Raw genomic sequence first — 26905 nt, forward strand, 5'->3', positions numbered from 1 at the left:
ATAATTCAATTTTTGTGAAGAACTTTAGTAAGAGATCAGATTCAGACGGAGCCATGAACAGTACTACACGGTGTTTTCAGTGAATGCGTCAGTGTTTAAGTTGGGTAAGATCGCCACCCAGTGGATAATAGCGGACGTATGAACTTGAGTTATAAAATCCTCAGACAACGTTTTCTCTTTATCGACGAGATGACTCAACAATATTTATTGACATTCATCTGGATATCGCCATTAATTTTGCAATTGTAGACAAATTAAAAATATGATTTAAGACTGTGGTGTTTATTTTCATAAATCAATACGCAGTAACAGTGGCGCAGTGATACTAATGTAATGTGGTCTGAACCGTGAGGTTTTATCACGGCTTAGAACGCATTTCAACCAATCAGAATAAAGAACCAGAACTGCCCGTTTTATAATATAGATTTTGATGGCTTACATTTCTTCCTCGTCACAGAAAACCATTAAAAGTATTATTTTGTTTTTGTTTGTGTGTTGATCACTTAATACAAAGTAGATGAGGAAAACTAGGATTCCGTGTGTATTCAAAGTGCCACCATTTTTGTTTACAATGCGTGGAATGGTGCGCTGTGATTTGTTGAGCGGATTTATTGCATTCTGCAGAGAAGAAAGAGTGGCGTTTGTCCAGGGTTCTTGCAGGTTTCAGCAAGTTAAATTTAAGACCTTTTTAAGACCTTTTAAGACCATTATGAGTAAAATTTAAGACCAACACGACACATTACTAGAAGCATTCAAATGATCTCAGAAATTCTCAAAACGTTCTATTTTTATTGATTCAGTTATAGAAAAATATCAAATGAACGCAGTTTTAAAACAGATAATCAAAATACATGGAAATACATTATGCTTAACTCTATTAGACCGCGATTGTTGGCGCCGACAAATTCTACCCATAGCCCTTTAGGAAGAGACTTCTGACAATGGAAGCCCAAAATGGCTCATAGTGAGCCATTGAAATACATTGAGTTAGAGGCAAAGAGCTGTGATTTTTCTTAATTAATAGTCAAGAAATGCATTGATTTACAATATTTATACATCACACTAATATTTGTAAGTAGTATTTTTATAAAATTCTATCAACAATGTTTTTTGACAAATAAATCCACTAATATTAGATCAGTTTGCATGGTCAGCAGCTGGTTTGTGCCTAGTTTTACACTGCCTCATACAACTTTAAAGCTTTAAAATGCATCACACTAGTGCATCACACTAGTACGTAAGCTTATAGGGAATTTTTCCCAGACAGGGATTAGACTAGTTTTAAGAGCTTTCCAAACTTGAAAACAATTTGCACTGACATATCTTAAAATACATCAAAATGCACACAAGTAATGGTTTTAGTAAGGCATGTTTATTAAAGCTAGTTATATGTCATAATTAAACTAAGGCCTAGTCCTGGTTTAAGCTAATCCCTGCCCGGGAAACCACCCCATAATGTTTATGCATGTTTATAATGTACAACTGACTGTGTGCTGTGAAGGCCTATCTTGTGCCTGTTTATAAATATACAAAGAACAAAAGATCACTTTCAATTTTCAATTATTATTAATCCCTAAAAGCATTAATAATAAAACAAGTTATTAATAAATTAATGTATTGCATTTAATTGAATACAGAATCACAAAGCCAAAAAAAAACACTCCACCCATACGTTTTATGCATAAATATGCACTATACCGCCATCAGGTTTAGTAGCCTCTCTAATTACACAATAACAGATTAATCTGCATTAAGAAAATGAAATTTACCATTAAAAGGCTGTTTGATATGTGTTGCTAACGTTATCCACTAAGACCGTTTCTCAATCCAAAGGCTGTAGCCTCCGAAGGGTTGCATTTCTAAGATGGATACGTCTTATTTCAGAATATTAACTTTGAAATTAACTTTAAAATATTGATTATTATTCTTAGTTAATCGTTAATTGTTGTAATATGCTTATGACTTGCGAATGTAATGCTCAGTTAACTCAAATAAACCAGGCGATGCCGTATGCAGCAGCCTGCATATGCGAAAGGGCTCTGATTCTACCGCTGTTAATTTAACCGTAACTCCTGAAGCATTTGCGCCATCAAAAAGTTTGAATTGTTCCTAAAAGAAGACAATTGCACTTTTTTGAAATATATGGTTTATAACGGTACTTTCTTGCTTTCCGTCTGCCAATCGCTGCTGTTTGTGGAGAACTGAAGGGAAAGCGCGTTAGGTTCGAGTGCGTTGCAGCAGAAAGCAATATTAAAGTCTAAAATATAAAACTGTGTAACACTAAAGTTGACACGCTGTTGGTGGCTCGTGACTCAACGGCCCGACTGTTTAAGTTGATTTTCAATAAAGCAGCGTTGTTTTTGTTCGCTTTTGTGTCCTCTGTGTTTCAGAACCTGGCAAATGCTCAGGTAAGCCACGGGCTTATAAATTACCCCGAAAAAGATTTTTGCTTATACAAAACTAAATGTAAGGATTGTTTCTCGCCAAACCCACAGTATACAGTCAGATCACAACACCTGAAATATAGCTCATGGCACAGTGCGGAACGTTTCTTTTTCGAGACCCACCTTTATACACTTTCTGCCTCCGCCACTGATTAAGTTAGTTCTTCAGCGTTTTAAATTACTATTTTATATTCTGTGGACAGCGCTTTTCGGGAATGAACATTAGTAAGAAATTTAAGACTTGGGTAAATTAAATTTAAGACCTGGGATAAAAATCTGGGTGTTTTTAAGACTTTTTAAGGCCTTAAATTTAACATTCTGAATTTTAGACTTTTTAAGACCCCGTGGGAACCCTGTTGTCGCTGTTTGGAAAAAATATGGCCGATATCAGATTTTGCGTAAAATTAAGAATTTAATTTTAATACTGACCTGATACAATACTGATTTTGGTGGTAACTAATTAAAAAAAGGTGTTTATTGCGTTTTGGAACCAAACTCTTCATGTTTTCTCTGAGATAACTTTTCTTCAGAGCTACAACAAATAGTTCATTGTAACTACAGCATAGCAATTTTTCTGTGACATCAAAATTTTACAGTTTCGCTCATTTAAATAATTCACTAAAAATGTACACAAAAAAATTGCAATGCAACAATCAGTAAAGAGCTTCATTTGAATAACGAAGCACTTACGCCTTAAAAAACATGGAAATAACTTTACTTGAATATGCATTTACAGTGTTATGTGAATGTATATATAAATGCTGTTATTTTTTGCCATTTAATAATGCATAACATAAGTTTACTTAACTTCACATAAAAATATGTTTACATGAATTTGTGTTTAATCTCAGTTTAGGCAAAAGCTTTGGATAAAGGAGTATGGATAAATGCAAATGTAAATGAGTTTCCGTGTTCTTTTGCAGAAAAAAGAATGGCTCTGTCTAAATTGTCAGACTCAGAGACTGATGTCTGGTGGGCTTGACCCTCTTCCTGTTTCACATTCATCTCCTAACCATCAACCAGTGGGGTCACCCAAACACCAACAACTCTCAAGTCAACAGCAGCAAGGTCCTAAAGGAATGTCGCCACAGAAGAAACCATCAGTTTCTCAGCAGAGTGATCTTACGGCCCCCATGGCTAGACCAGGAAGTGTTATAAAAACTTCACTACCCACTGATGCTACAGCAACTACTACATTTATTGGTGAAGAACAGAGGAAGGAAACTGCCCTCAAACTGGATAAAGAGTCTGACCTTTACAGTACATCAACTGAAAAGAAAAAAATAACAGAGCCAATTCAGACTCCTGCTAGAGATGACAAAAAAGAGTTGCAGAGGTCCAAATACTATGACGTAAGCCACTGGGTCATAGACTAATACAAATTATTAAGCAAATTAGAATTTTATATGAGAGAAAGCTAGAAATGTTTGCTAGAATTGCTAAATGGTAAAATTTAATAGCTTTATTAAGTTAACATTGCTTTTACAAATACAAAATGTTATTGCTGGACAAGAAATGGTAAACAGGTTTAAATTAAAGTTGTTCATATATTCAAAATATGACTAAAGCATTAATATGTCAGTATTTATATCATTTTCTTTTGTTCTCCAGGAAACAAGCAAGATAAACAGCAACCAAGACCTATCACGGAGCCCGCAAAGTTTGAGTGATACTGGTTATTCCTCAGATGGGATCTCTAGTTCGCATAGTGAGATCACTGGTCTTATTCAGGAGGAGGAGCTGAAGTTAAATGAGAGAGGTCTCACAGGGCACCATACACCACCAAGCCCGTCTGAACTGATTAAGCTTGAGAGTTCCATGCGACCCCTTCTAGAGTTTAAAGTGTCATCTGAAGGTGAAGGAACAAATGACAACAAGCGAGAAAAAGACCACCATGGAGACATCAGAAAGCATAGATCTCGCTCTATATCAATTAGTCCAGAGGAATATGACTCTGATGAGGACTTTGAAGGCATTATGGAGGTGGAAGAAGAGCCAACTGACTGGGACACCAAGAGAGAACTAAGATCGATTGCTGCTTTAGGTGGCCATAAGAAAAGAAACGTAGAATCTGAAGAGATGACTGATGAGGAATTTATGAGGCGACAAATCATGGAGATGAGTGCAGATGATGAGGATGATGTTGAAGAAGATGAAGACAATGATGATGAAGACTATAGTTACAAAAAGCCAAAAAAGACACAAAAGCACATCAGTGACTCAGGGAAAGAAAAGCACCGTCTTACTTATCAATCTAGTAGCTTTGAGGAGGAGAGCAAAACTACAAGTGATGTATACAAAGGATCAGCTGAAGAGGACCTCATGGCATCTCAAGGAGGCTTGCGGAGATTCAAAACTATAGAACTAAACAACTCCAATAGCTATAGTCGAGACATAGAACTAAACAATGACAATGACCTAAGTCTGGACAGAGAGCCAGAGCTAGAAATGGAAAGCCTTACCGGTTCTCCAGAAGAGCGTTCTAGAGGAGAATATTCCTCAACACTTCCACCAACCACCTCTAGCTACACCTCAGGGATATCCCCTACTTCCATATCCTCCATGGAAGATGACAGTGACAGTAGTCCTAGCCGTAGGCAACGGCTGGAGGAAGCAAAGCAGCAGAGGAAGGCCAGGCATCGCTCCCATGGACCACTCCTACCCACCATTGAGGATTCCTCAGAAGAAGATGAATTGAGAGAAGAAGAAGAACTACTGAGAGAGCAAGAAAAGATGAGAGAAGTGGAACAACAGAGAATTAGAAGCACTGTCCGAAAAACAAAACGTGACAAAGAAGAGCTAAGAGCACAAAGGCGCAGAGAACGATCCAAAACACCCCCCAGCAATTTGTCCCCCATTGAGGATGCTTCTCCAACAGAGGAGCTGAGACAGGCAGCTGAGATGGAGGAACTTCACCGGTCTTCCTGCTCAGAGTACTCTCCTTCAGCTGATTCAGACACTGAGGGCTATGAAATGCAGCCAAAGCTGTACAAATCTGGCAGTGAGTACAACCTACCAACCTTTATGTCACTTTATTCTCCTACTGAAAAACCACAGACCACATCTTCTAAACCTATGATAACAACTACTTCTAGCAGCAAACAATTAAAAAGTGCAGAAGAAGTATACGAAGAAATGATGAGGAAAGCTGAGATGTTGCAGAAACAACAACAGCAGCAGCAGCAATCATGCTCTGGCCAGCAGTACAACACAAGCTCGTATCAAGAGTCTGACATTAGAAACAGACAGGAATATGAGGATGAATATGATTATACTGATCAAGATGATATCACTTATGAGAATGAGAATACAGTGGATATATATGAAGAGATCCGCCAGACCTCACAAAACATTTCAAAGCAGCTTGATGACAAAATTGAAATGGATGACTCCTTCTCAGAAAAGCAATTACTGGATACAGGCTCAGCCTTTGCTAAGTTGCTGGAACAAAGCAATGCTTTATTGACTCCTGGAACAAGCCCCACCCAGATCTCAGCACCAGTATCATTTTCTGAAACAGTGACTGGAGGACGCATACCTGATGTCAAAGTAACTCAACATTTCTCTAAAGATGGAAACAAAGACAGACTTAGATATCAAACTGGTAAAAATGGTATTACACCAGCTGCTGCAGCCACTAATATTGCTGCCTATGGAGTGTTCACTAGGGATACAGTCACTGTCTCTCAAAATAGGACCAGTCAAACAGTGTCCACCACACAGCCAAATTTATATGTTCGGCAAACAGGAAGCACTACCATTACAACTAACAGTGCTTCGACTATGTCTCACAAAATAGCTGAAATCACTCAGGCTTACAACCAAAGTGCTGTAAAAAAAGTGTCAGTTAGCAAAGGAGTTCAAATGAGAGATAATTCAACATCCTCAGAATCTGGCACAGTTTCAGTTCGAGGTTATATGTATCACGAAAGGAGTCCACCTCTTTCTCCCACTTCCTCTCCTATTCATAGTCCGACACAATCCCAATCTAAAAGAACATCTGAGCTCTCAACTCAAACTGTAAGTCCTTTAATGCTAGCTTCCTCTGCAAATGTTTATCATACTTCTCCGGTTTTGACACAGAGCACTCAGACTTCACAAAGGATTGCCTTACCATGCATTTTTCAGAAATCCTCTCCAAATAGTTCTTTTATGATGAGAACAGAAGAGTTTGAGGCTACTAGCCCACCAAAGCCAGGGAAAGTTAACACAGCTACATCTCCATTGTCTTCACCGACACGGTTTAGTCGCCAGTCAACATTTGATGACTACTCACCTCCTGATAGCCCTCCTGATATTCCACCACATCAACAATTACCACATCGGGGATTCTATAGGAGTTATAAGCCTGGAAAAGTTAACGTTGGAACAAGCATGGTGACCACTACTAGCATGTACACATATAGTTCACTGTCAATGGACAACATATCACTTTGTCACATTTCAACAATTCCAGGTACCTCAAGAATTGAGCAAGGACAAAGGTTACATAGTGGAAGTGTTGTAGACCTAAGAACTGCCATGAAGCCAATGCCAGTTATCATGACTGACCAAGGAATGGATTTAACTTCCTTGTCCACAGAATCTCATAAATATTCTGGCAGTAGTGAATTAAGTCCCATTCGTCAATCCACAACTATTCAGCCATTAGTAATGAACTTGAATACACAGGAGCAGCTACATGTTGTAACCTCAACAGCAACAACCGTTAGTGTTACAGTAGCTGCTTCTATGTTTATGTCGCAACCCAAGCAGCCTGTGTTGTATTGTGATCCTCTAGAGAACAGAGTAGATTTTGGGAAAGGTATGGGACCAGTTGTTTGCCTTGCACTAAATAAACAGCCACCAACAGATCCATCTATACCAAAGATTGATGCTAAGCTGGAAGATTTGAGTATCCAGCAAGAGCAGTTACTTATACAACAGCAGAAGCTTCAACATCAACAACAAATTCTTGAGGAACAGCTTCAGCACCATCATCACCTTCAACAACAAGCTGCCTCATATGCAAAGTTGGACTTAACAAGCCGACTGCCTGCGTTTAAAAAAGACATGGTTGTAACTCAGACAAGCACTGCCATAGAGGTTAATGCCATCTCTTCAGATATGACATCTGATGTTTATGGTCTTGGAGGTTCTTCTGAATTAAGAGAGAAGCAGCAAGAGACTATGAATCTAACAAATGTCAAGCCTCTAACAAATGTTAAGCCTCATAGCATGATGGTTCAGATGGAGGGATTTGCACAAGGACCTGCTATTACACATCTTGTCAAATCTGAGGACATTCAGGATGCAGTGGGTTTGTCAAGCCAAATTAAATCAGAAAATCAAGTGACTTGTTGTGACATGGTTTATAACTTGCCTTTTGGTGGCAGTTGTGTGGGTGTTCCATTCTCTCAAAAACAGGTCACAGATGACATTACTAAGGAATCCACAACAATACCTCCGATACAAACACCGCTCTATCAGCAACGTGATTTGTTTCGAGATCAAGAGACATACCAAAATTGTGCCATTAAATCACACACATTGCCATTACCTAGACGCCTTCAACCATCAATGTCTGAAACTAACATTGCTGATGCTGGTTTTTTATCATATTCAGCAAAGCTTGATCCTCATTTTCAGTCCTCTGGAGAATTATTCACAGACACATTTAAGGATGGATATGAAAGAGAATACACTGGGATGGGGCTTCAATATGGCTCCTACACAGATCTTCGTCAGGGTGATGTTTCAGCTCTACCAATTAGAAGGTACAGCTCTCTGACCAACATCAGCACAGATTGTGGATATTTCCCAGGTGATTTTGCAGAGTCTAATCTTGCCCAGTACAGTGCTACAACTGCCAGGGAAATAAGTCGAATGTGTGCCGCCCTCAACTCAATAGATAGATATAGTAGCAACCCAGACATTTTACTAGCTACTGGGAGGTGTAGTGGTCCACCTATTAAAGTTAATCTGCTGCAAGCTCCCAGACATAGCTTTAAGTACAGTCCAGATGGAAAGCCTCTTTCACATAGTCAAACTCTAACTGATCTAATCAATGCAAGACAAGCCAGTCTTCGAGCTATGTATCCATCAGCTATCAGATCAGTTGATGGTATGATCTATTCAACTATTAACACACCCATTGCATCCACAGTCCCAATTACTACACAGCCTGCTTCAGTGCTACGACCTCTATTAAGAGGTGTATACAGACCATATCCTACACCAAATATGACCCCAGTACCTTTGGCAAGCCTAACTAGATTGCCAGTAGCCCCAAGGACAGGGCAAGTACCTTTCCAATACCCTACACCTAATCTTCTCTCTGTTACAACTGCAAAAGTGACTGAGTCACTATCTATAATAACAGCCCAAGATACACCATTGTTCCTTGGCAAAGCTCCGGTAAGCTTGTCAGTAGCTAATACAGTGGCACAACCAATACAGCCCTCCTGTGTACCTGCTTGTTCTACCACTCCAGTACCTATTTCAACACAAATGGTTGCGCCAATGGGCCAAATTGACATGCAAGTTCTTCCATTAAATCTATCTCTTCCCCACCTTCAGTCCATTGCCCAGCCTCTTATACAACACCAGCAACCACAAGCTAAACCACCTGTTCATTCCTTTCCTCCAGTACATGGTCACACTTCTGCTCAGTCCAAAACACAGATGTCCCCATCAACACAAAGATGCACATCTACTTCAACCACTACAGTTCCTGAAAGTTTCTTCCCAAATCAAGAAAAAGAAACAGAGGAAAAACTGCATCAGCAGCAAGAACATGTTTTGCAGTTAGAGAGAGAGAGAGTAGAGCTGGAAAAGATGCGTCAGTTACGGCTTCAAGAAGAGCTTGAGCGGGAGCGTGCAGAGTTGCAGAGAGATAGAGAAAAAGAGCAAATGTTAGTTCAAAGGGAGATCCAGGAATTACAAACTATAAAGCAACAAGTATTGAAGCAACAGCAAGCTGAAAGAGAAAATCAGTTACTTCTGCAAAGAGAGCAGCTAGCCCAACAAAAAAAGCAGCTCGATCAGATACAGTCTTTGCAACAACAGCTACAGCAGCAACTTGAGGAGCAAAAGAGTCAGAAGTCTGCAACAAGTGCTGTTGCAGCCAATACAAATACCCAGCACCCTAGAGGCAAAGCTGGAAAAATAAATCAACCACAAGAATTTGTCCCAGATGTGCTATATAGTGATGTTCAAGTTTTCCTAAGACCGCTGCCCAATTCTGCATCAGAAATGTGCTTGAGGAAAAGTGATGATCAGACGGAAATTCGGTCTATACGGAAACAAAGATCTATGCCTCGTCTGCAGGATGGAAATGAGGGAGAAATTACAATGTTTCCCCAGAGAGTTGTAAACACCTGTGTGCAAACAGACGATGAAGATAGAGAGGAAAGGTACCTGGTGTCAAGACGGCGAAGAACTAGGCGTAGTGTGGACTGTAGTGTTCAGACAGATGATGATGATGAAGACCAGGCAGAATGGGAGCAGCCAGTTAGACGTAGACGCACTCGTTACTCTAGACATGTTAGTGAATCTGGTGTAGACCATAAATCTGAAATGCCTTCATTTGCAACTTCAGCAATTAAAGCTACATCATCCAGCATTGCCATCCAGACCATCCGAGACTGCTCTTGCCAAACAGAGACAGATCAACTGGTTAGAGGGTCCCCAAGCATACATGTTACTATGCCAGACCCCAACAAGGTTGAAATTGTCCACTATATTTCTGGTCCTGAAAGGACACAGAAGGGTCAAAGCATATCTTGTCAAACGGACCCTGAGACCCAGCCTCAAAGCATTGTTGTTCCACAGATAAGCATTGCTACCACTGTCTGCCCCACCAGTGTCCAGTTAGTTGGTTCAGCAGATCAACTCTCTCCCCATCAACAAAGTGTTGTGATGTTAGGAAAAAGAAGACCTGATCCTTTGGAGTTTGGCTACCAACAGCATCACCTGCATAACGAGTCTTTGTCCAGTCTGATCCGGCAACAACCAAAATCTCCACAGGTGCTGTATTCGCCAGTGTCCCCACTTTCCTCTCCACAACATGTCATAGAAACTTCATTTTCTTCTAGCGAGAGGCTAAATAAAGCCCATGTCACCCCGCAGAAGAAGTCGAGTATTGGCGAGCTACCACAGAGACATCAGGCTCTTCCTAGGCCAATAAAGAATATCCAGAGATCTATGTCAGACCCCAAGCCTCTAAGTCCCACTACAGATGAAAATGCCAAGGCTAGGATGTCATTTTATCAACAGCAAGCCCTGCAGAGTCAGGTATGGATAATTCAATTCCTTCTTTGATTGTACAAGTTACAATATAATCATTCATATGTTTCAACATCTCTGATAATCGTAGTTTTAGCATTTGAATGTATCCAGAACTTTTTTCATATTAATCATTCTTATGTTTTTTAAGTGAAACCTTGTTATCTATAAAGCTCCAGTCAACTTCTGGGACCCCTACTTATGACCAGTATGGTCACCCTGTTTTGTTCTTAATGGTCATCGTAAATTTGAAAATATTTTCTTGCTTTTTATATTATCCAAAAGGCTAGATAAATGTTTTTTAATCAGAATCAAATTTGTGTTTGATATGCTAATATGTAACATTGTGTTGTCCTCTGTGTTTCATGCTCCTGGCCTTTTCACTCTTCTTTGGTACTGTGTCTCTGTAGCTGGCAGCTCTGCAGCAGAGCTCCCTCCTAAGGAAAGTCAAGAGGACCTTGCCCAGCCCTCCACCAGAGGAGACACTGCCTATGGTTGCCCCTAACCTGTCCCAAATGTTTATGCCCTCTTTGTCTTCCTTTAAGGGTGGTTCCCGCTTAGCAGCAAAGACCAGTCTGTTGAAGGACCTGACCCATGAGCTGAAGGCTGTAGAGCAAGAATCTACAAAGCTACGCAAACAACAGGCTGAGTTAGAGGAGGAGGAAAAAGAAATTGATGCCAAGCTTAGATACTTGGAGCTAGGCATTACACAACGAAAAGAAACATTAGTGAAAGAGAGAGAAAGGAGGGAGCTAGCATATCTACGCTGCATGGGTGACTCACGAGACTATATGTCAGACTCTGAGCTCAACAACCTTCGCCTGACATCTGCAGCTGCATCCTTTGAGAGCAATGGGTTATTGACCAGACCCAGCACAGCACCCTTGAGCCAGTTTACTTGTGAGCTAAACACCGCTGCCCAGTTTCCCCCCACATCATCCTTCATGTCATACCAGTACCCACAAAGTCTACTTACTGCACCTACCCCACAAGCATCTACATTGCCAAGCACAGGTTTCAATCAACCTCCCTATCCATCAGTCACCCAAGCCCAAGCTTTTCCCCAGCCTACTCCCTTGCAGACGTATCCAACTCTATCATATCAGGTCCAAGGGACCTTTCCTTCCCAGGGCTTCCCACTGAGCCAACCTCCATATCCAACAGACACTTTGATGCCACAACCAACACAGCCAAGCCACCCAGGGTTCCAGCCTACCTTACCACCTATGGGTGGAACGACTTATCCAAGCCACAGTGCACCTTATCCAAGCCAGGCACCCCCCTACCCGGTCAGTCAAACAAGCACTTATCAGCCACAGATAGACACTCTTACTTTTCAGCAGAAACCCCGTCAGACATCACTTGCTGACCTTGAACACAAGATGCCCACTAATTATGAGATTGTAAGCAACCCTACAGTAACAATAACTGCCCAAGATACAAGTTACAGCCAGTCTGGGTTGGGTCCACCCTATGGCCAATACAGCACAGCTGTGTCAAGCACTTATGGTCCCTACTCATCTGTTTCAGCATCCTCTGCTTATGGACCATACACAACAACCTCATCCAGTAGTTATGGGCAGTATACAACAACTATTGCAAATACATATGGATATACAGTAACTACAGCTAGTTCCTATGGACAATACAGTACTGCTGCTACCAACACATATGGGCAGGCAGCAATATCTGACCACATGCATTCAATGGACAGCCCCTCTGTGTATTCTAGTGAAGGCTTGTATGGATCTTCTAACATAGAGCAGAATGTCTCAAGGAACTATGTCTTAATTGATGACATATGTGAACTGACTAAAGAGGGCATGGGCACTGCTCCAGACTCACATCGCAGTGAGGGTCATGGGCGCTACGGGACAGATGGACTTCACACTCGAGGGGGGAGCTCATGTGGCAGACCAGAGGATGAACGTGATGCAGATCTGTACGACCAGCACCATGGCAGGGGTAAGAGCACTGGCAGCTACCAAGCACAAGGGACAAATACGCATAGCCGTGTAGTGGGAAGCAGTAGCATGGGTGGGGGATCATTATATTACTATGATGACTACAGAAACTCAGCACCTACACGGACAGCCCACAGGCACAAGTACCTGTGCCCTCCAGCCGTCATGTCCTCCAGGAGGAGCAAACATCGTAAGCAAAGCATTGAGCAAAAGATATCAAAGTTTTCCCCAATTGAGGAGGCTCATGATGTAGAGGCTGATCTGGCCTCATACACCATGAGCACCTCTACAACCAGTGGTTATGGCTCAGGTTCACAGTACCATAAACTTCAGGATGACGTCTATGGGCTACGAAGTGCCTACAGTCAACAGTGGGGAAACTACAATGATGAATGCCTCTATGGTTATGGCAGGTCCCGTTCAGCGGGTTATGGCATGGACAAAATCTCATCCTGTGAGAAGAGATACAACAGCAGATCATATGAAGGGGGCAGTAAAAAACGGTCATATCACAGCAACCATGGCCACAGTGTGCACCCGTCTTCGCACTCTCAATATTCAGAAAAGGAGAGCTCCCACCTCATGACACAGCTAATGGGTGTTGGGAGGGCTTTCAACTATCCATCAAATTCATATGGTTCAAGTCACTCGCTTCCTGATGTGCAGGACCATATTCGAGACCTTCCCCGGACCCATGTCTATGAACCAGATGATATGTATATAATTGACGATATGCATTGTGCTGTTTCTGACAGCGAAGGTAATTGGGAGTTGCCAGCATCAGTGCCCACTTTATATATCCCCCACCCACCCAGAAAAAGAGAGTGATTAGCAGAAGTAAAGAAGTGAAAACAAAGTGCATGCGCATGTTTTGTCTGCAGGCTGCTTACAATTCTTGACAAAATTGATTGTCAATGCTGTGCTCATTGAAAAATCTGCATGAGTTGTTGTGTTGTCTCGTATTTGTTTTCTTTCCCAAAGCATTTCATTAAATGGTTTTGACTTCCAAACTTTTTATTAAGCTGCATTTCTTATTTGCTAATTGTTTATGTTCTATACATTGTGTTAAAATGTGGTGCATGTATTTCTTTAAGTTCTGGCTATTTTTTTTTCTTTTTCTTTTGCATGGCCTCAGTGTGCAATCTTCTTTTGCCATCGGACATCGAAATTGATTGTGATCTGCTTTTGGTTTCCAAAGCATACCATCTTGGACAAGAGGAGACGGACTGGTTTGAGAAGCCACGTGAGGTCCGTAGTTCCCGTCACTATGGCAGCAATGGTCATTCTGGCAGGCGTGGCCATGTCAAGCACACATACCATGACTACGATGAGCCGCCGGAAGATCTTTGGCCGCAAAATGATTATGGCCATACCCGTCACATGTCTTCTCGAGAGTATCGCCAACACGGAAGTGGAAGTTCTGGTAGGCACTCCTCACGCCACTCAGATGAGCCTCGTTCCTCTCGATCTTCACGTTCCTCAAAGGATCCATCCATGCGGAATGATTCCCGCTCCCTGTCATCTTCAGGGAGGAGGGGAGAGTCTCGCTCTCAGGGCTACCACTCCTCAGATTACTCCCGTGATCCCTCAGGCCAGCACCATAGCTCTCGCTCTGGAAAACAGTCCTCCCACCATCAAGGGTCCTCCAGTAGAAAGCAACAGGAACACATCTCATCTTCTAGACAGCCAGGAACTGTTGGGCCTACACAAAAGGGTCCTACTGGACCTTCAAGTTCAAGCAGGCAACCTGGCTCACAGCCAGCCATTGATGGACAGCAGGGTCAGCGGACACAGCTCCCTCAGTCGGCACAGACATCAGCTACCAGGCCTGGACTGCAGACATCTTCCACAGGTTCAACACAACCACAGCTAGTACAAGCCCAGCAACTGCAATCTAAACCTGTCCAGCCTGGGCCAATGGCTCGGCAACCCACCACAGTAGCTCAGACAACTTCCGCTGCAGTAAGTCAATCGTGTAATTTAATTAGTCATTCATACATTTTCCTTAAACTGTAATTTTTCTTGTAATTAAGCAGGTGAACCTATATGCTACTGGATCTTACCAACAAAAATAATACATAGTATTTTTTCTGTAAGAATATTCTTAGACCTTGACAGCGTAAAATGTAAAATTATTTAATGGTTCATTTGTTTCTCTTTTAAGAATGTCACAAAAACATTTATATACCTTAACAAGGTACATAAACAGAAAACCATTATTCCTTTTAAGGCCATAATGTCCTTTGAGCGTTTAATTTTTAGGGGTCAAGCCCAGAATGGGCGAGACCCCTATTGGGATTGCTAGTTTTCTTATTATTATTATTATCTATTATTCTTCTTCTTCCGCCATTGCGTCTATCGTACGTACGTAGGAAAGTTATGAAATTTGGCACACTCAAAGAGGCCATTCCAAATAGTCCCCACACCAAATTTGGAGTGTCTTTGTCAAACCCTATAGCGCCACCAACAGTCCAAATTTTCACTTGCATTTTTGGTTATAACTGCTGACCCATACGTCATAGAAACGCAATTCTTGTTTCATCTGATTCCTTGGCTCATGCCAATTCGATTGCACCATATGACGTCATTTCCGTTATGCTAATTATTTTGATATTTTGAATTGTTTTTAAAACCTACTTTTTCGAACTCGTCCTAGAGCTTTTGTCCAATTTGCGTAAAGAATGGGTGTTTAGCATCTAGAGACACTCATGGCAAAAAGTTATGGAATTCGTGTCTATTCGCCGATCCGTTTCCGTATACCACGTCATAACATTTTACGTAGAGCGCGAACAAACGGATTTGAGGCTGTATCTTTGCCAAAGTAGTTTTGATGGCAGTCATGACATGAGGGTTTCGTCACAGTGCCACATAGTGTTCACGAGATTTGAAAAATTGCTTTTTTGCTTATATCTAATGCTAGCTTGATATTAAAATTATGGATTTGTGGCTATATCTTCGCAAAAGTTTTGCACATTAATGTGTGCCTTGCCAGTGGTTCAGTGGTTAGTGTAGGTTGTCTACAAATCGGAAGGTTGGTGGTTCAAACCCCAGCTCCACCTGACCAAGTGTTGAGGTGTCCATGAGTGAGACATCTAACCCCAACTGTTATATGTCATCAAAGTCATGAACAGAGGGTGCATGGAACGGTTTGTCACAAGGCCACCTAGTGGTCACGAGATTTGAAAAGTTTTTGTTTTTATACTGCAAAATTGAGTCTAAAATCATGAAATTGCTATTGTTAGATTCCTTGAGGCATGCCGAGTCAAATTTTGAGGCATGCCGAGCCATTTTCAATTACAAAGCATACCAACTTTTTCAAACTCCTTCTACAGCGTTCATTTGATTGGCTTGGATTTGGTACACACAATCTAGACTCTAGACAAAAAGTCATAAAAAGATTTTGATAGACCAATCAGTTATTGTATAGCGCATCAACAAATATTATGGCGAGCACGCCGGAATGGATTTGAGCCCATATCTTTGCAAAAGTTTTGCATATTAATGTGCGTATTTCCAGTGGTTCAGTGGTTAGTGTAGGTTGTCTACAAATCAGAAGATTGGTGGTTCAAACCCCAGCTCCATCTGACCAAGTGTTGAGGTATCATTGAGAACCCCAACTGCTCCTGATGAGCTGGATGGCTCTCGCATGGCTGACAGTGTATGAATAGGTGAATGTTTCACAACTTGTAAATGTCATGAACTGAGGGTGCATGGAATGTTTTGTCACAGAGCCACCTATTTCATCAGCATTTTTTTGAAAGCCCTTGTAAACTTTTCAGTGCCCCCTAGTGGTTAAGAGTTTTGAGGCTTTATCTCCAGATCGCTTTATTGTGTGTACACCATATTTGGTGGGTGTCATCACAATTATGACCTGAGGCACCATCTATTGTTTTGGTGCAGTGCCCCAGGTGGTCAAGTCATTTGAGGCTATATCTCAACATTGCTTAATCATATGTATATAAAATTTGGTGGGTGTCATCACAATCATGACCCGCGGCACCATCTATTGTTTCGGTGCAGCGCCACGAAGATAAAGAAGATTTGAAAAATTGCAATTTTTGCCTTAATCTACTGAAAACTTAGATTTAAAATCAAGACAGTCATTATTGATACTTCATTCTGTGCCCTTTTTGGCTTGACCCCGGCATCGCTGCTTTGCAGCTATATTTTTTATTGACTTTGCTTGCTAAAACAGCAAGAATATTTAAAGAGGTTAAAATAGTATGGCCACTTTTACAATATGCAGTATCGATATTAAAATCAATATACAGTTACAGCTCCCGGAAATAATAATAATTTACAAGTTTATGCTTTTAAAAGCTACAGAGAATATGCAAAATTTGCATATATAACAGTTTAGTGGCAAATTAAAAGTGATAATATCAATATAAAATGTAATTCTTTTGAGTTATAGGATTTTTGTAATACAGCTATGTCATGATTGTGTTATGATTGTGTTAAAACATGGGTTTAGCCTTTGGAAACTCTACAAAAAAACTGGAGTTTCTTGTTCTATTACACATACAGGTGTGGACAAAAATATTAGCCCCCTTGGGAAATATGAGCAAAGAAAGCTGTGAAAATAAATCCAAAATGTTTCTCATTTGAGCTTTAATTTATAAGTAAAATATATCTGAAGTATATTCCCAATGATGTATAAAAAGTTCAGCTATAGCCATCCCAGTTCCCTGACCTGAACCATACAAAAAATGACTGGAGTGAACCATAGAGGTGAGAGCAGCAATACATGAAGGGTCTGGAGAAATTCTGTATGGATGAATAATATAAGATCACTTGCCATGCATTGTTTAACCTCATCAGACATTATAAAAGAAGACACTGAGCTGGTATCCTTGCAAATTGGAGGTATCAAAAAAGCTTAGATGAAGGTGGGGGGTACAATAAATGTCTATTTGAGAATGATGTGATGCCCCATTTTCAAATATTTAGCATCAATGAAACATTGGAGTTTGTGAATTTTTAAAAAGATAATAAGGATAAACAATGCTGATTTTTTACAGCTTTCTTTGCTCATATTTACCAAGGGAGATAATATTTTCGTCCACAACTGTAAATACATTTAGCCCATAGATGTGCTACAGTGGAGTAGCCAATATGGTCAGGTCAAAAAAGCTTTCACAAAAACTATAAAGAATGTCTCAGTTTACATAGTAACCATTGTTCCCTGAAAAGGGAATGAGATTCTGAGTCGCTGAAGCTATGCTATGGGAATTCCTTCAACTTGATAGCGTCTGAAACACTTTTGTGAAATCAGTCCAATGGTTAGGTCACACATCATAGGCGGATGTTTTAGGAACATGAAAGCTATAAAAATCACTATTACGTAACTTCTCTGGATTGGTTCCACATGCGTGAAATGATCTGCCGCTTGCAACAAGATCTGCTGTATTCTGTAGCCATCGTTAACTCTTTCCCCACCAGCGTTTTTATAAAAGTTGCCATCCAGCGCATGCATTTTGTATGATTTTCACAAAAGTTTAAAAAAAGAACAGACCTTCTGTTTAAAAAAAAAGTTTAATCTTATCTAATCTATCATTTGTTCTCTTTTGATCACATCCCAAACATGGGTTGGTTTCTTTAAAATTTTCAGCAAAAATCTGAGATAATTGCATTTTTGTAAAGGACTTTTGTTAGAGATCAAGAGAGTTTTTAGTGTTTTGGATACGTGGATCCTTCAGTGTGGGTAAGCGTGTCACCTAGTGGATAAGAGTGGAAATATGGATTGCTGTAAAAACTCGTCATTGGCAGGGGAGGGCTTTCTCTTCATAACTCATCAATGGCAGGAAAACAGTAAAGAAACCACTAAAAACCCATCTCTTCCCTCACCACCTCACTTAATAATACAGAGTTTAATATCTTTTTCTAACTTTATCCTTTCTGATTAAAAAAACACTTGACTATGTATAATGTGTTAGGCTTGATGGACTTGATATGTTTTTCTGCACTTATGTATTGCTGTTTTTGTGTTATTCTAATTGCTTCTATTGTTTACCTCATTTGTAAGTTGCTTTGGATAAATGTGTCTGCTAAATGACTAAATGTAAATGTAAAAGAGCATCCGATGAAGCCGGCTTTAGCTTAAATGTGCTGAAGCAAGGCATGACAGAGGAAGGAGATGCAGCATCTTCTTCGCTTCTCAGGGAACAATGGTTACATTTGTAACCTGAGATATTTCTGGATGAGGGAACTAGCACTGCATCGCTGAAGTTACGCTTTAGGAACGATGTATCAAAGCACCATGCTACCAAGTGCTGCTCTGTGTGAAGCCATCACATACAGCTAAGACATGATTACCTGGGTCCCAGGTGTAGCACCCGCACCTAACTCATAGAACCGAACAAATGTGAGCGTAGATGACCAACCTGCCATATTACAGATGTCCTGAACTAAGGCTCCATAGCCACAAGGCCCTAGAGGTTGCCTTACCCCGAGTAGAAGGAGCTCTGATGCAATTGGTGAAAGTGGACCTGTTTCTGATCCTGAAATGGAGGAGGACAAAAAGTCGGCAAAACAATGGGCCATGACAAATTAGTCAGTACCTTAGACAAATAACCAGGCCTCGGGCACAAAAAAGGATTAACCATCCCATGTGCAAATTCCAGGCAAGTTTGGAAAACTGACAGGGCCTGAAGGTCACCCACTCTCTTCAAAGATGTGATTGCCAACTGAAATATTGTCTTAAGTGCCACAAACTTGACTGGAACAGTCTCAATGGGCTCAAACGTCTTCAACTTTTATCTTGACAAGAGATAAGTTGTTATAACTTATAAAAGATAGTTGAAAAAAGTCATTTAACTTCATTTTATAAGTTATAATAACTCATCCTTAGTTATAACAACTCATCTCTAGTCAAGATAAATAATAGTTATTTGAAATGACAGTAAGTTGAAAAAATTAAGACAGCAAATAATTTTTTACAGTGCAGATACAGCCACTACATAAAACGTAAAAAGAGATACCCTGGCAATTGTTTTTTCCTGCACAAACTCCAAAATTGTACCAGTTGGGCTGTTAACTGGGTCATATGGGTGCTTACATCACCAAAAAGTAAAGACTTTCCCTTTAAGGCATGAAGCTTTAAAGAGGGTGGAGGGTGCTCTGGAGTAAAAAATGGTCTCCACAACCTCTGCCTATTAAAACCTTGTCCAAAAGAGCTCCACCACCTTGGGGTAGAGTCTCCACTCTGCGGTTCTCAGCCCCTGTCTTGACAGGATGTCTGCTCTCTAATTTAGACACCTGGGAATATATACAGCTCTGAGCGAGAGCAACTTTCTCTGTGCCTACAGGAGCATGTGGTGAGGCAACTTTTACTGTGTGCGCAAGCACAAGCCCCCTGCAAAAAGATGTTTCAGAGTGGAAAAGACTGCCAGTATCTCTAGGCAATCTATGTGAAAACTAAGCTGATGCAATTACATAGATTATGACCCATATGGCCTTCCATAACCATTCCCCAGCCTGTGAAGGATACAGTCTTGTTCAAAATAATAGCAGTACAATGTGACTAACCAGAATAATCAAGGTTTTTAGTATATTTTTTTATTGCTACGTGGCAAACAAGTTACCAGTAGGTTCAGTAGATTCTCAGAAAACAAATGAGACCCAGCATTCATGATATGCACGCTGCTAAGGCTGTGCAATTGGGCAATTAGTTGAATTAGTTGAAAGGGGTGTGTTCAAAAAAATTGCAGTGTGGCATTCAATCACTGAGGTCATCAATTTTGTGAAGAAACAGGTGTGAATCAGGTGGCTCCTATTTAAGGATGAAGCCAACACTTGTTGAACATGCATTTGAAAGCTGAGGAAAATGGGTCGTTCAAGACATTGTTCAGAAGAACAGCGTACTTTGATTAAAAAGTTGATTGGAGAGGGGAAAACCTATAAAGAGGTGCAAAAAATTATAGGCTGTTCAGCTAAAATGATCTCCAATGCCTTAAAATGGAGAGCAAAACCAGAGAGACGTGGAAGAAAACGGAAGACAACCATCAAAATGGATAGAAGAATAACCAGAATGGCAAAGGCTCAGCCAATGATCACCTCCAGGATGATCAAAGACAGTCTGGAGTTACCTGTAAGTACTGTGACAGTTATAAGACGTCTGTGTGAAGCTAATCTATTTTCAAGAATGCCCCGCAAAGTCCCTCTGTTAAAAAAAGGCATGTGCAGAAGAGGTTACAATTTGCCAAAGAACACATCAACTGGCCTAAAGAGAAATGGAGGAACATTTTGTGGACTGATGAGAGTAAAATTGTTCTTTTTGGGTCCAAGGGCCACAGGCAGTTTGTGAGACGACCCCCAAACTCTGAATTCAAGCCACAGTACACAGTGAAGACAGTGAAGCATGGAGCATGATATGGGCATGTTTCTCCTACTATGGTGTTGGGCCTATTTATCGCATACCAGGGATCATGGATCAGTTTGCATATGTTAAAATACTTGAAGAGGTCATGTTGCCCTATGCTGAAGAGGACATGCCCTTGAAATGGTTGTTTCAACAAGACAATGACCCAAAACACACTAGTAAACGGGCAAGGTCTTGGTTCCAAACCAACAAAATTAATGTTATGGAGTGGCCAGCCCAATCTCCAGACCTTAATCCAATTGAGAACTTGTGGGGTGATATCAAAAATGCTGTTTCTGAAGCAAAACCAAGAAATGTGAATGAATTGTTAAAGAATCATGGAGTGGAATAACAGCTGAGAGGTGCCACAAGTTGGTTGACTCCATGCCACACAGATGTCAAGCAGTTTTAAAAAACTGTGGTCATACAACTAAATATTAGTTTAGTGATTCACAGGATTGCTAAATCCCAGAAAAAAAAATGTTTGTACAAAATAGTTTTGAGTTTGTACAGTCAAAGGTAGACACTGCTATTTTTTTGAACACACCCCTTTCAACTAATTGCCCAATTGCACAGCCTTAAGAGTGTGCATATCATGAATGCTGGGTCTTGTTTGTTTTCTGAGAATCTACTGAACCTACTGGTAACTTGTTTGCCACGTAGCAATAAAAAATATACTAAAAACCTTGATTATTCTGGTTAGTCACATTGTACTGCTATTATTTTGAACAAGACTGTACATCCATCAAAAGCCTGATGTGTCAACACTGAGCCCCAAAAAAATCTTTTGGGAAAGAAACCATGGTTTCTTCCTTAATATTAAGGTATGTTTGTGTGTGACTTTGATGCAAATCAGAATGGATTCTATATGAGCAGGAGACAATGGAGCCTGCATTTTCATTGAATCTCATACTACTCCCAGAAAAGAGGTCTTGTGTGGTGGAGAAGCTCACTTTCATTGGAGATTAGCTGATGGGCTTTCCTTAGGCCATGATCCTGATGGGCTTTCCTTAGGCCATGATCCTAATTGGCCTTCCATAACCATTCCCCAGCCTTCCCCAGATGCATCTGTTGTAAGTGTAACACGATGACAATGAGCCCCCAATACCAGCCATTGGGAAAGGAACCATGGTTTCTTCCATAATATTAAGGCATGATGACATTGCATGTGACCATGATCATAAGAAACAGGTTGCTCCTCAGGGAAAACTTTCTGGTTTGGGGAAAACCCTCTAGTTTTGAGCATTTTCTCATCTGAAGCAGCCCCAAAATTATCATGTTGGATGCTGTTGCCATCAGCTCTAACAGCCTCTCAAGCTGTTTTGCAGTGTGTGATCAGCCCAGCATCATTCTGCCTACAACTAAAAAGGGATATAATAAAAGCAGGCATCCTACCTGCCTGTATTGTCATTGAATCCCATGCAACAACAAGAAAAGGCTCATCTGTGCTAGAGAAAGCATACATTTCTTGGCATTTAGCCTCAATCCCACCTCTCTCACATGGGCAAGCAAAGCATCTTGAAGCGACGCCACTATTTGTCCTTACTCGGCTAACATTATCCAGTCGTCTATATATAATTCAGCATATGAATGCCCTAGAGTTGCAACAAATGCAACATGCTGCATTCACACATACTGTGAAAGTGTGGGGTAACAGGCCAAAGAGGAAATAAAGGGGTGTAACAATACATAGGAGTCACATTTCGGTACAAACCTTGGGGGATCGTGGTTTATACAGGTTCACTACAAATACCAATTGCTAGATGTCTTTTTATTTATTTTGACCAGACAGTAATTTGTGTGTTGAGAGAACGATTACCTCCGGTTTTCTTAAAAACATTGCATCTTAATGATGAAAGTGTCTCTGGGCTCAGATCAATGAAAGTACAGTGTGAGTGCATGCTTCTGGGAGAGTAGGTAAGGGGGACTATCGCGCTTGGGCATGGTTTGGTTGAGTTAAGTATGATATGAGGGTGCCCTAAAGCTTGGTTTAGGGATCAGTTGTAGATATAAATTAATGTCACTGTTTGAGATTCAAGTTAATTTACACAGAAAGAAACAGCTGTGAGATCTAAATACTAATGACTTCTATTCTCCTTTTTGCCAACAGACTAAGCCAGAGCCCGTCACTGCTATTGGAGCAAAAGCAGCTCAGATTCAACCTGGCAAAACAACCCAGCCCCCTCTCACAGGGATCGGTAACTGTGTTAAACTTACACCACACCAGTAGCGGCCCATGACTATAAATTTAGGTGGGGCAGACTCTAGGTCATATATCGTAGGCTGCACCACTAACCTATGATTAACTGCTAGTGGTATAAGTTTTACATTTAAATTACTGAACGCATGCAGAACACTGAGCAGAGGTCTAGTGTCTCCTGTGATTCAGCCTGACAAGGCCGCTCTAATGGTATTTAATTTCGTTTGAGCCTTGTCAGATAAGTGCACACATGCACACATCCATTCGTCCCCATTGAGAAGAGTGAAAAAGTAAGCATGAGTGTTACGATATGCGACACCTCGGTTACCAGACTACATACAATTGCCATAGTTACCGCTGTCTAGGGGTTAATCTTTACAGTCATTCGTCGTAACACATAACCAGTTTTACCTACATGAGGCGAAAGGACATGAAAGTCAGTCCTAACCTAATGTACTGATGAAAGCATGTGTGTGTCAACAAAAAATACCACCCAGAGAAAAGCCACTCACCTATACTGCCCTACAAAGGCTAAGTGCAGTAACTACACAAACACTGCAAAAGAAAAATGCCCTTAAATTTTTTTTTACACCAGCCAGTCAAACATGTTACAGCAATTTTGGCACACAACGTTCTCTGAAATGGGACAAAATTGAACCAGGAGACTTTGTCACAAGACACAACAAATCTCACAAAGCCCATTTAAACCCTTAACTTAATTTTGACCAAATGCGTAGTTTCTGCGCTTTGGCTTTATAGGGCAGTATATCGGCCCATCGATACTCTGGCCCGGCGGCGTGCAGCATGGGATGTCCAAGCGGGACACAGAGCAGACACGATTTCGGTTTTCTATGTTTTCAAGAGGATCAATATTTGGGGCCCTGCCCCCACCTGCCCATACAAACGAGCTGCGCCTGCACCACACTATTATACTACTGACATTAACAGTCCAATAAATGGCTTTATTGAATCAGTGAATTCTTGTTGTATTGCATGTGATTCACTGAGAACTCAGTAACCACATGTGCATTACAATTACCACAGATTTTTCAATCTAAACTCAGTAACCACATGTGCATTACAATTACCACAGATTTTTCAATCTATCACATAGTAGTCATTATTATATTAGTAGATTATTGTTGCATTTACTAGATCAGTTTGCAGTAGTTTTCTTTTTTGTATCATACAAACAAGTTTTTGGGTTTTTGTCATTTAGGTTCCAAAGCAGTTCCACGGCCTGCTGGAATCGGCAGTGCAGCTGCAGGTCAGCCTGGTGTGGAGGGAGAGAGCGTGTTGTCAAAAATTTTGCCTGGAGGGGCTGCAGAGCAGGCTGGCAAACTAGGAGAGGGTAAGCAAAGAACACAAGGAATAGGAACTTAAAGCTTCACTATGTAATATGTATTTTTTACACATCTAATTTCTGTTAGAAATTAACAGAATTTTATTTCACTTTATTAAGCCTGTATTAGCTAACAGTTTCCGGTGCTCCACAGTATGGCTGCACTGTTAAGAGCTCCAGGCAAACTCTACTGCTTTTTGTGCTTCTTGTTGTTTCATAAATGTGTTGCCCTTAACCATTCAATACAATCCCCAAACACATTTAAACAGCAACACATAAATTCGAGAAGCATCAGCACTGCCTCTTTGTTTACCACCTGCGCCGGTGTAGAAGAAAGAAGAACAAATGAGGCAAATATGCCAGGAATCTGTGCAGAATTCAAAAAAGGCTGACAAATCTTCTCTTCCGAGTATTCTACTAGCAAATGCACTTTTGATGAACTTCATTTAAAGTACAACTGTTATATATAGATGTGTGTTTGTGACCCTGTCTGTGAAATCCCGGTTAAGGGGCCCTATTTTAACGATCTGAAACGCAATTGCGAAGCGCAATGCGCAAGTGACTTTGTGGGCGGATCTTGGGCACTGTTGCTATTTTCCCGGCGGGAGAAATAACTCTTGCGCCAGGCGCAAATCAATAAGGGGTTGGTCTGAAGTAGGTTCATTATTCATAGGTGTGGTTTGGGCATAACGTCAAATAAACCAATCAGAACGGTATCCAACATTCCCTTTAAACGCAAGGGCGCAAGTTCCATGGCGGGTTGCTATTATTATGACGGATTTACCAGGCGCACGCAAGGAGCGGTTCACAGCCGAGGAGACCGACGTTCTTGTAAGAGCAGTCAAAGACAGAGAAGTTGTTTTGTATGGGGATAGGAGAAACCCGCCCAAATCAGCGTAGGTTAAACAGGCGTGAGAGGAAATAGCCACAATTGTCTCATCAGCTGGCATCCCCATCGTTGCGCCAAGCACTACAATGATGTCAGGAGACGGGGGAATCCCAAGCTTGCCAGCATGAATCGGGAGTGTAACGGGAGGTGGATCTGCCTCTACACAGATCTGCGTCCACCCTCACCGCTGAAAGGGTTTGGGGGCTTTGAAATCGGACCCAAGAAACGCAAGCAAGGTCCAACCCCAAAGAACACTTACAAATCAAGTTCATATACATTAAGATTTCTTGTGAAAACATTTTAATTATTATTTACATAAAATAAACGTAATACAGCCACACAACAAACTTATGAAAATATTTTAATCGTTATTTGCATGAGAATTTTTTAACGCAGCCACACAATAAATAAAAACTATCACCACAATGCTCACCACTATGATTCCCCTTATCTCATGTGTTAATAATTTTTATTGTAACAATTTATGATTTGCAAAAATAACTGTTGCATCTGTGTAGATTAGATAAGCAAAGTGCGTGCGCGTTGTGCACGCTATACATTATGGTCAAGCATGCGCCCTTAAAAATAGCTTATTACACGGCTCTCTGGAATTCTTGATTCTGATTGGTCAGTTGAGACATCTGCAGGTTCGTTCTTTTCAAATAATAACCGCTCCAAAGTAATAACGCATAGCCGGTACTACTTGTACGAGTAAAATCGCTCCGCGCCAATAAAGATCAATAAAGATTACTGTTTGGCGCCATCTTGTGACAAACACTGGACAACCACGACAAGACACAGACAGCTACTGAGACTGAACTTGACAAAATAGAGCATGACAGCTATGAAGCCAACACACAAAAAAATACAGAATGGGCATTAAAACTTCTCAAAGACTGGCTAAAAGAGAAAAAATGGAGACAGACAAGTATGAAGCAGAGGATCTTAATAAGGTATTATGATCATTTTATGCATCTGTGCAAAGTTTCGCGGAAGGATAAACATGTTAATTTAAAACAAATATGCCAATAAAATGTTTCAAATTCATATTCATGTCCAGTTTTTTTCTTATGTGACAAGTAGCCGTGTAATAAGCGGGATAATGTAGAGGCAGCCGGTAGTTATCGGGAAATAAGCCCCTTCAGTGTGATACAAGACTGATCACACTGTCGGGGCTTATTTCCCGATAACTACCGGCTGCCTCTACATTATCCCTTACATAATGAACCACGCGCAACGCGCCACTGACTTTAGACGTTTTTTTGGTCAGTGGCGCAATTGTTTTTTGAAACTGCAAAATAGCATCAGGGATGGTTTGCGCCAGAACACGCCTCCTTTTTGTGCTGAACTGCCCAGGGAGTGCAAGTTCATTCCCTAGTTTGCCGACGTGCGTCTGTGGAGGGAAAAACCAGCTGTGCGCCGGTGCAAAATATGAATGATAC

At 40.9% G+C, this 26905-nt stretch overlaps 1 protein-coding gene across 4 annotated transcripts in view; it reads left to right on the plus strand.

Moving 5' to 3' along the window:
* bsna (bassoon presynaptic cytomatrix protein a) overlaps window positions 1-26905 on the plus strand; it is a 65226-nt gene that overhangs the window by 31789 nt on the left and 6532 nt on the right. The window contains exons 4-10 of one of the 4 annotated variants that reach the window (XM_065247787.1): window positions 3368-3796; window positions 4056-10451; window positions 10554-10718; window positions 11120-13433; window positions 13872-14635; window positions 23143-23230; window positions 24452-24583. In XM_065247787.1, coding sequence (XP_065103859.1) covers window positions 3368-3796; window positions 4056-10451; window positions 10554-10718; window positions 11120-13433; window positions 13872-14635; window positions 23143-23230; window positions 24452-24583 — 10288 coding nt within the window. Of the gene's footprint in view, window positions 1-3367; window positions 3797-4055; window positions 10719-11119; window positions 13434-13871; window positions 14636-23142; window positions 23231-24451; window positions 24584-26905 lie in introns of all 4 variants that reach the window. The other 3 variants (XM_065247786.1, XM_065247789.1, XM_065247788.1) reach the window with 3 other exon arrangements.

This window comes from Paramisgurnus dabryanus, chromosome 11 (genome assembly GCF_030506205.2).
Source record: "Paramisgurnus dabryanus chromosome 11, PD_genome_1.1, whole genome shotgun sequence".
Lineage (NCBI taxonomy): Eukaryota > Metazoa > Chordata > Actinopteri > Cypriniformes > Cobitidae > Paramisgurnus > Paramisgurnus dabryanus.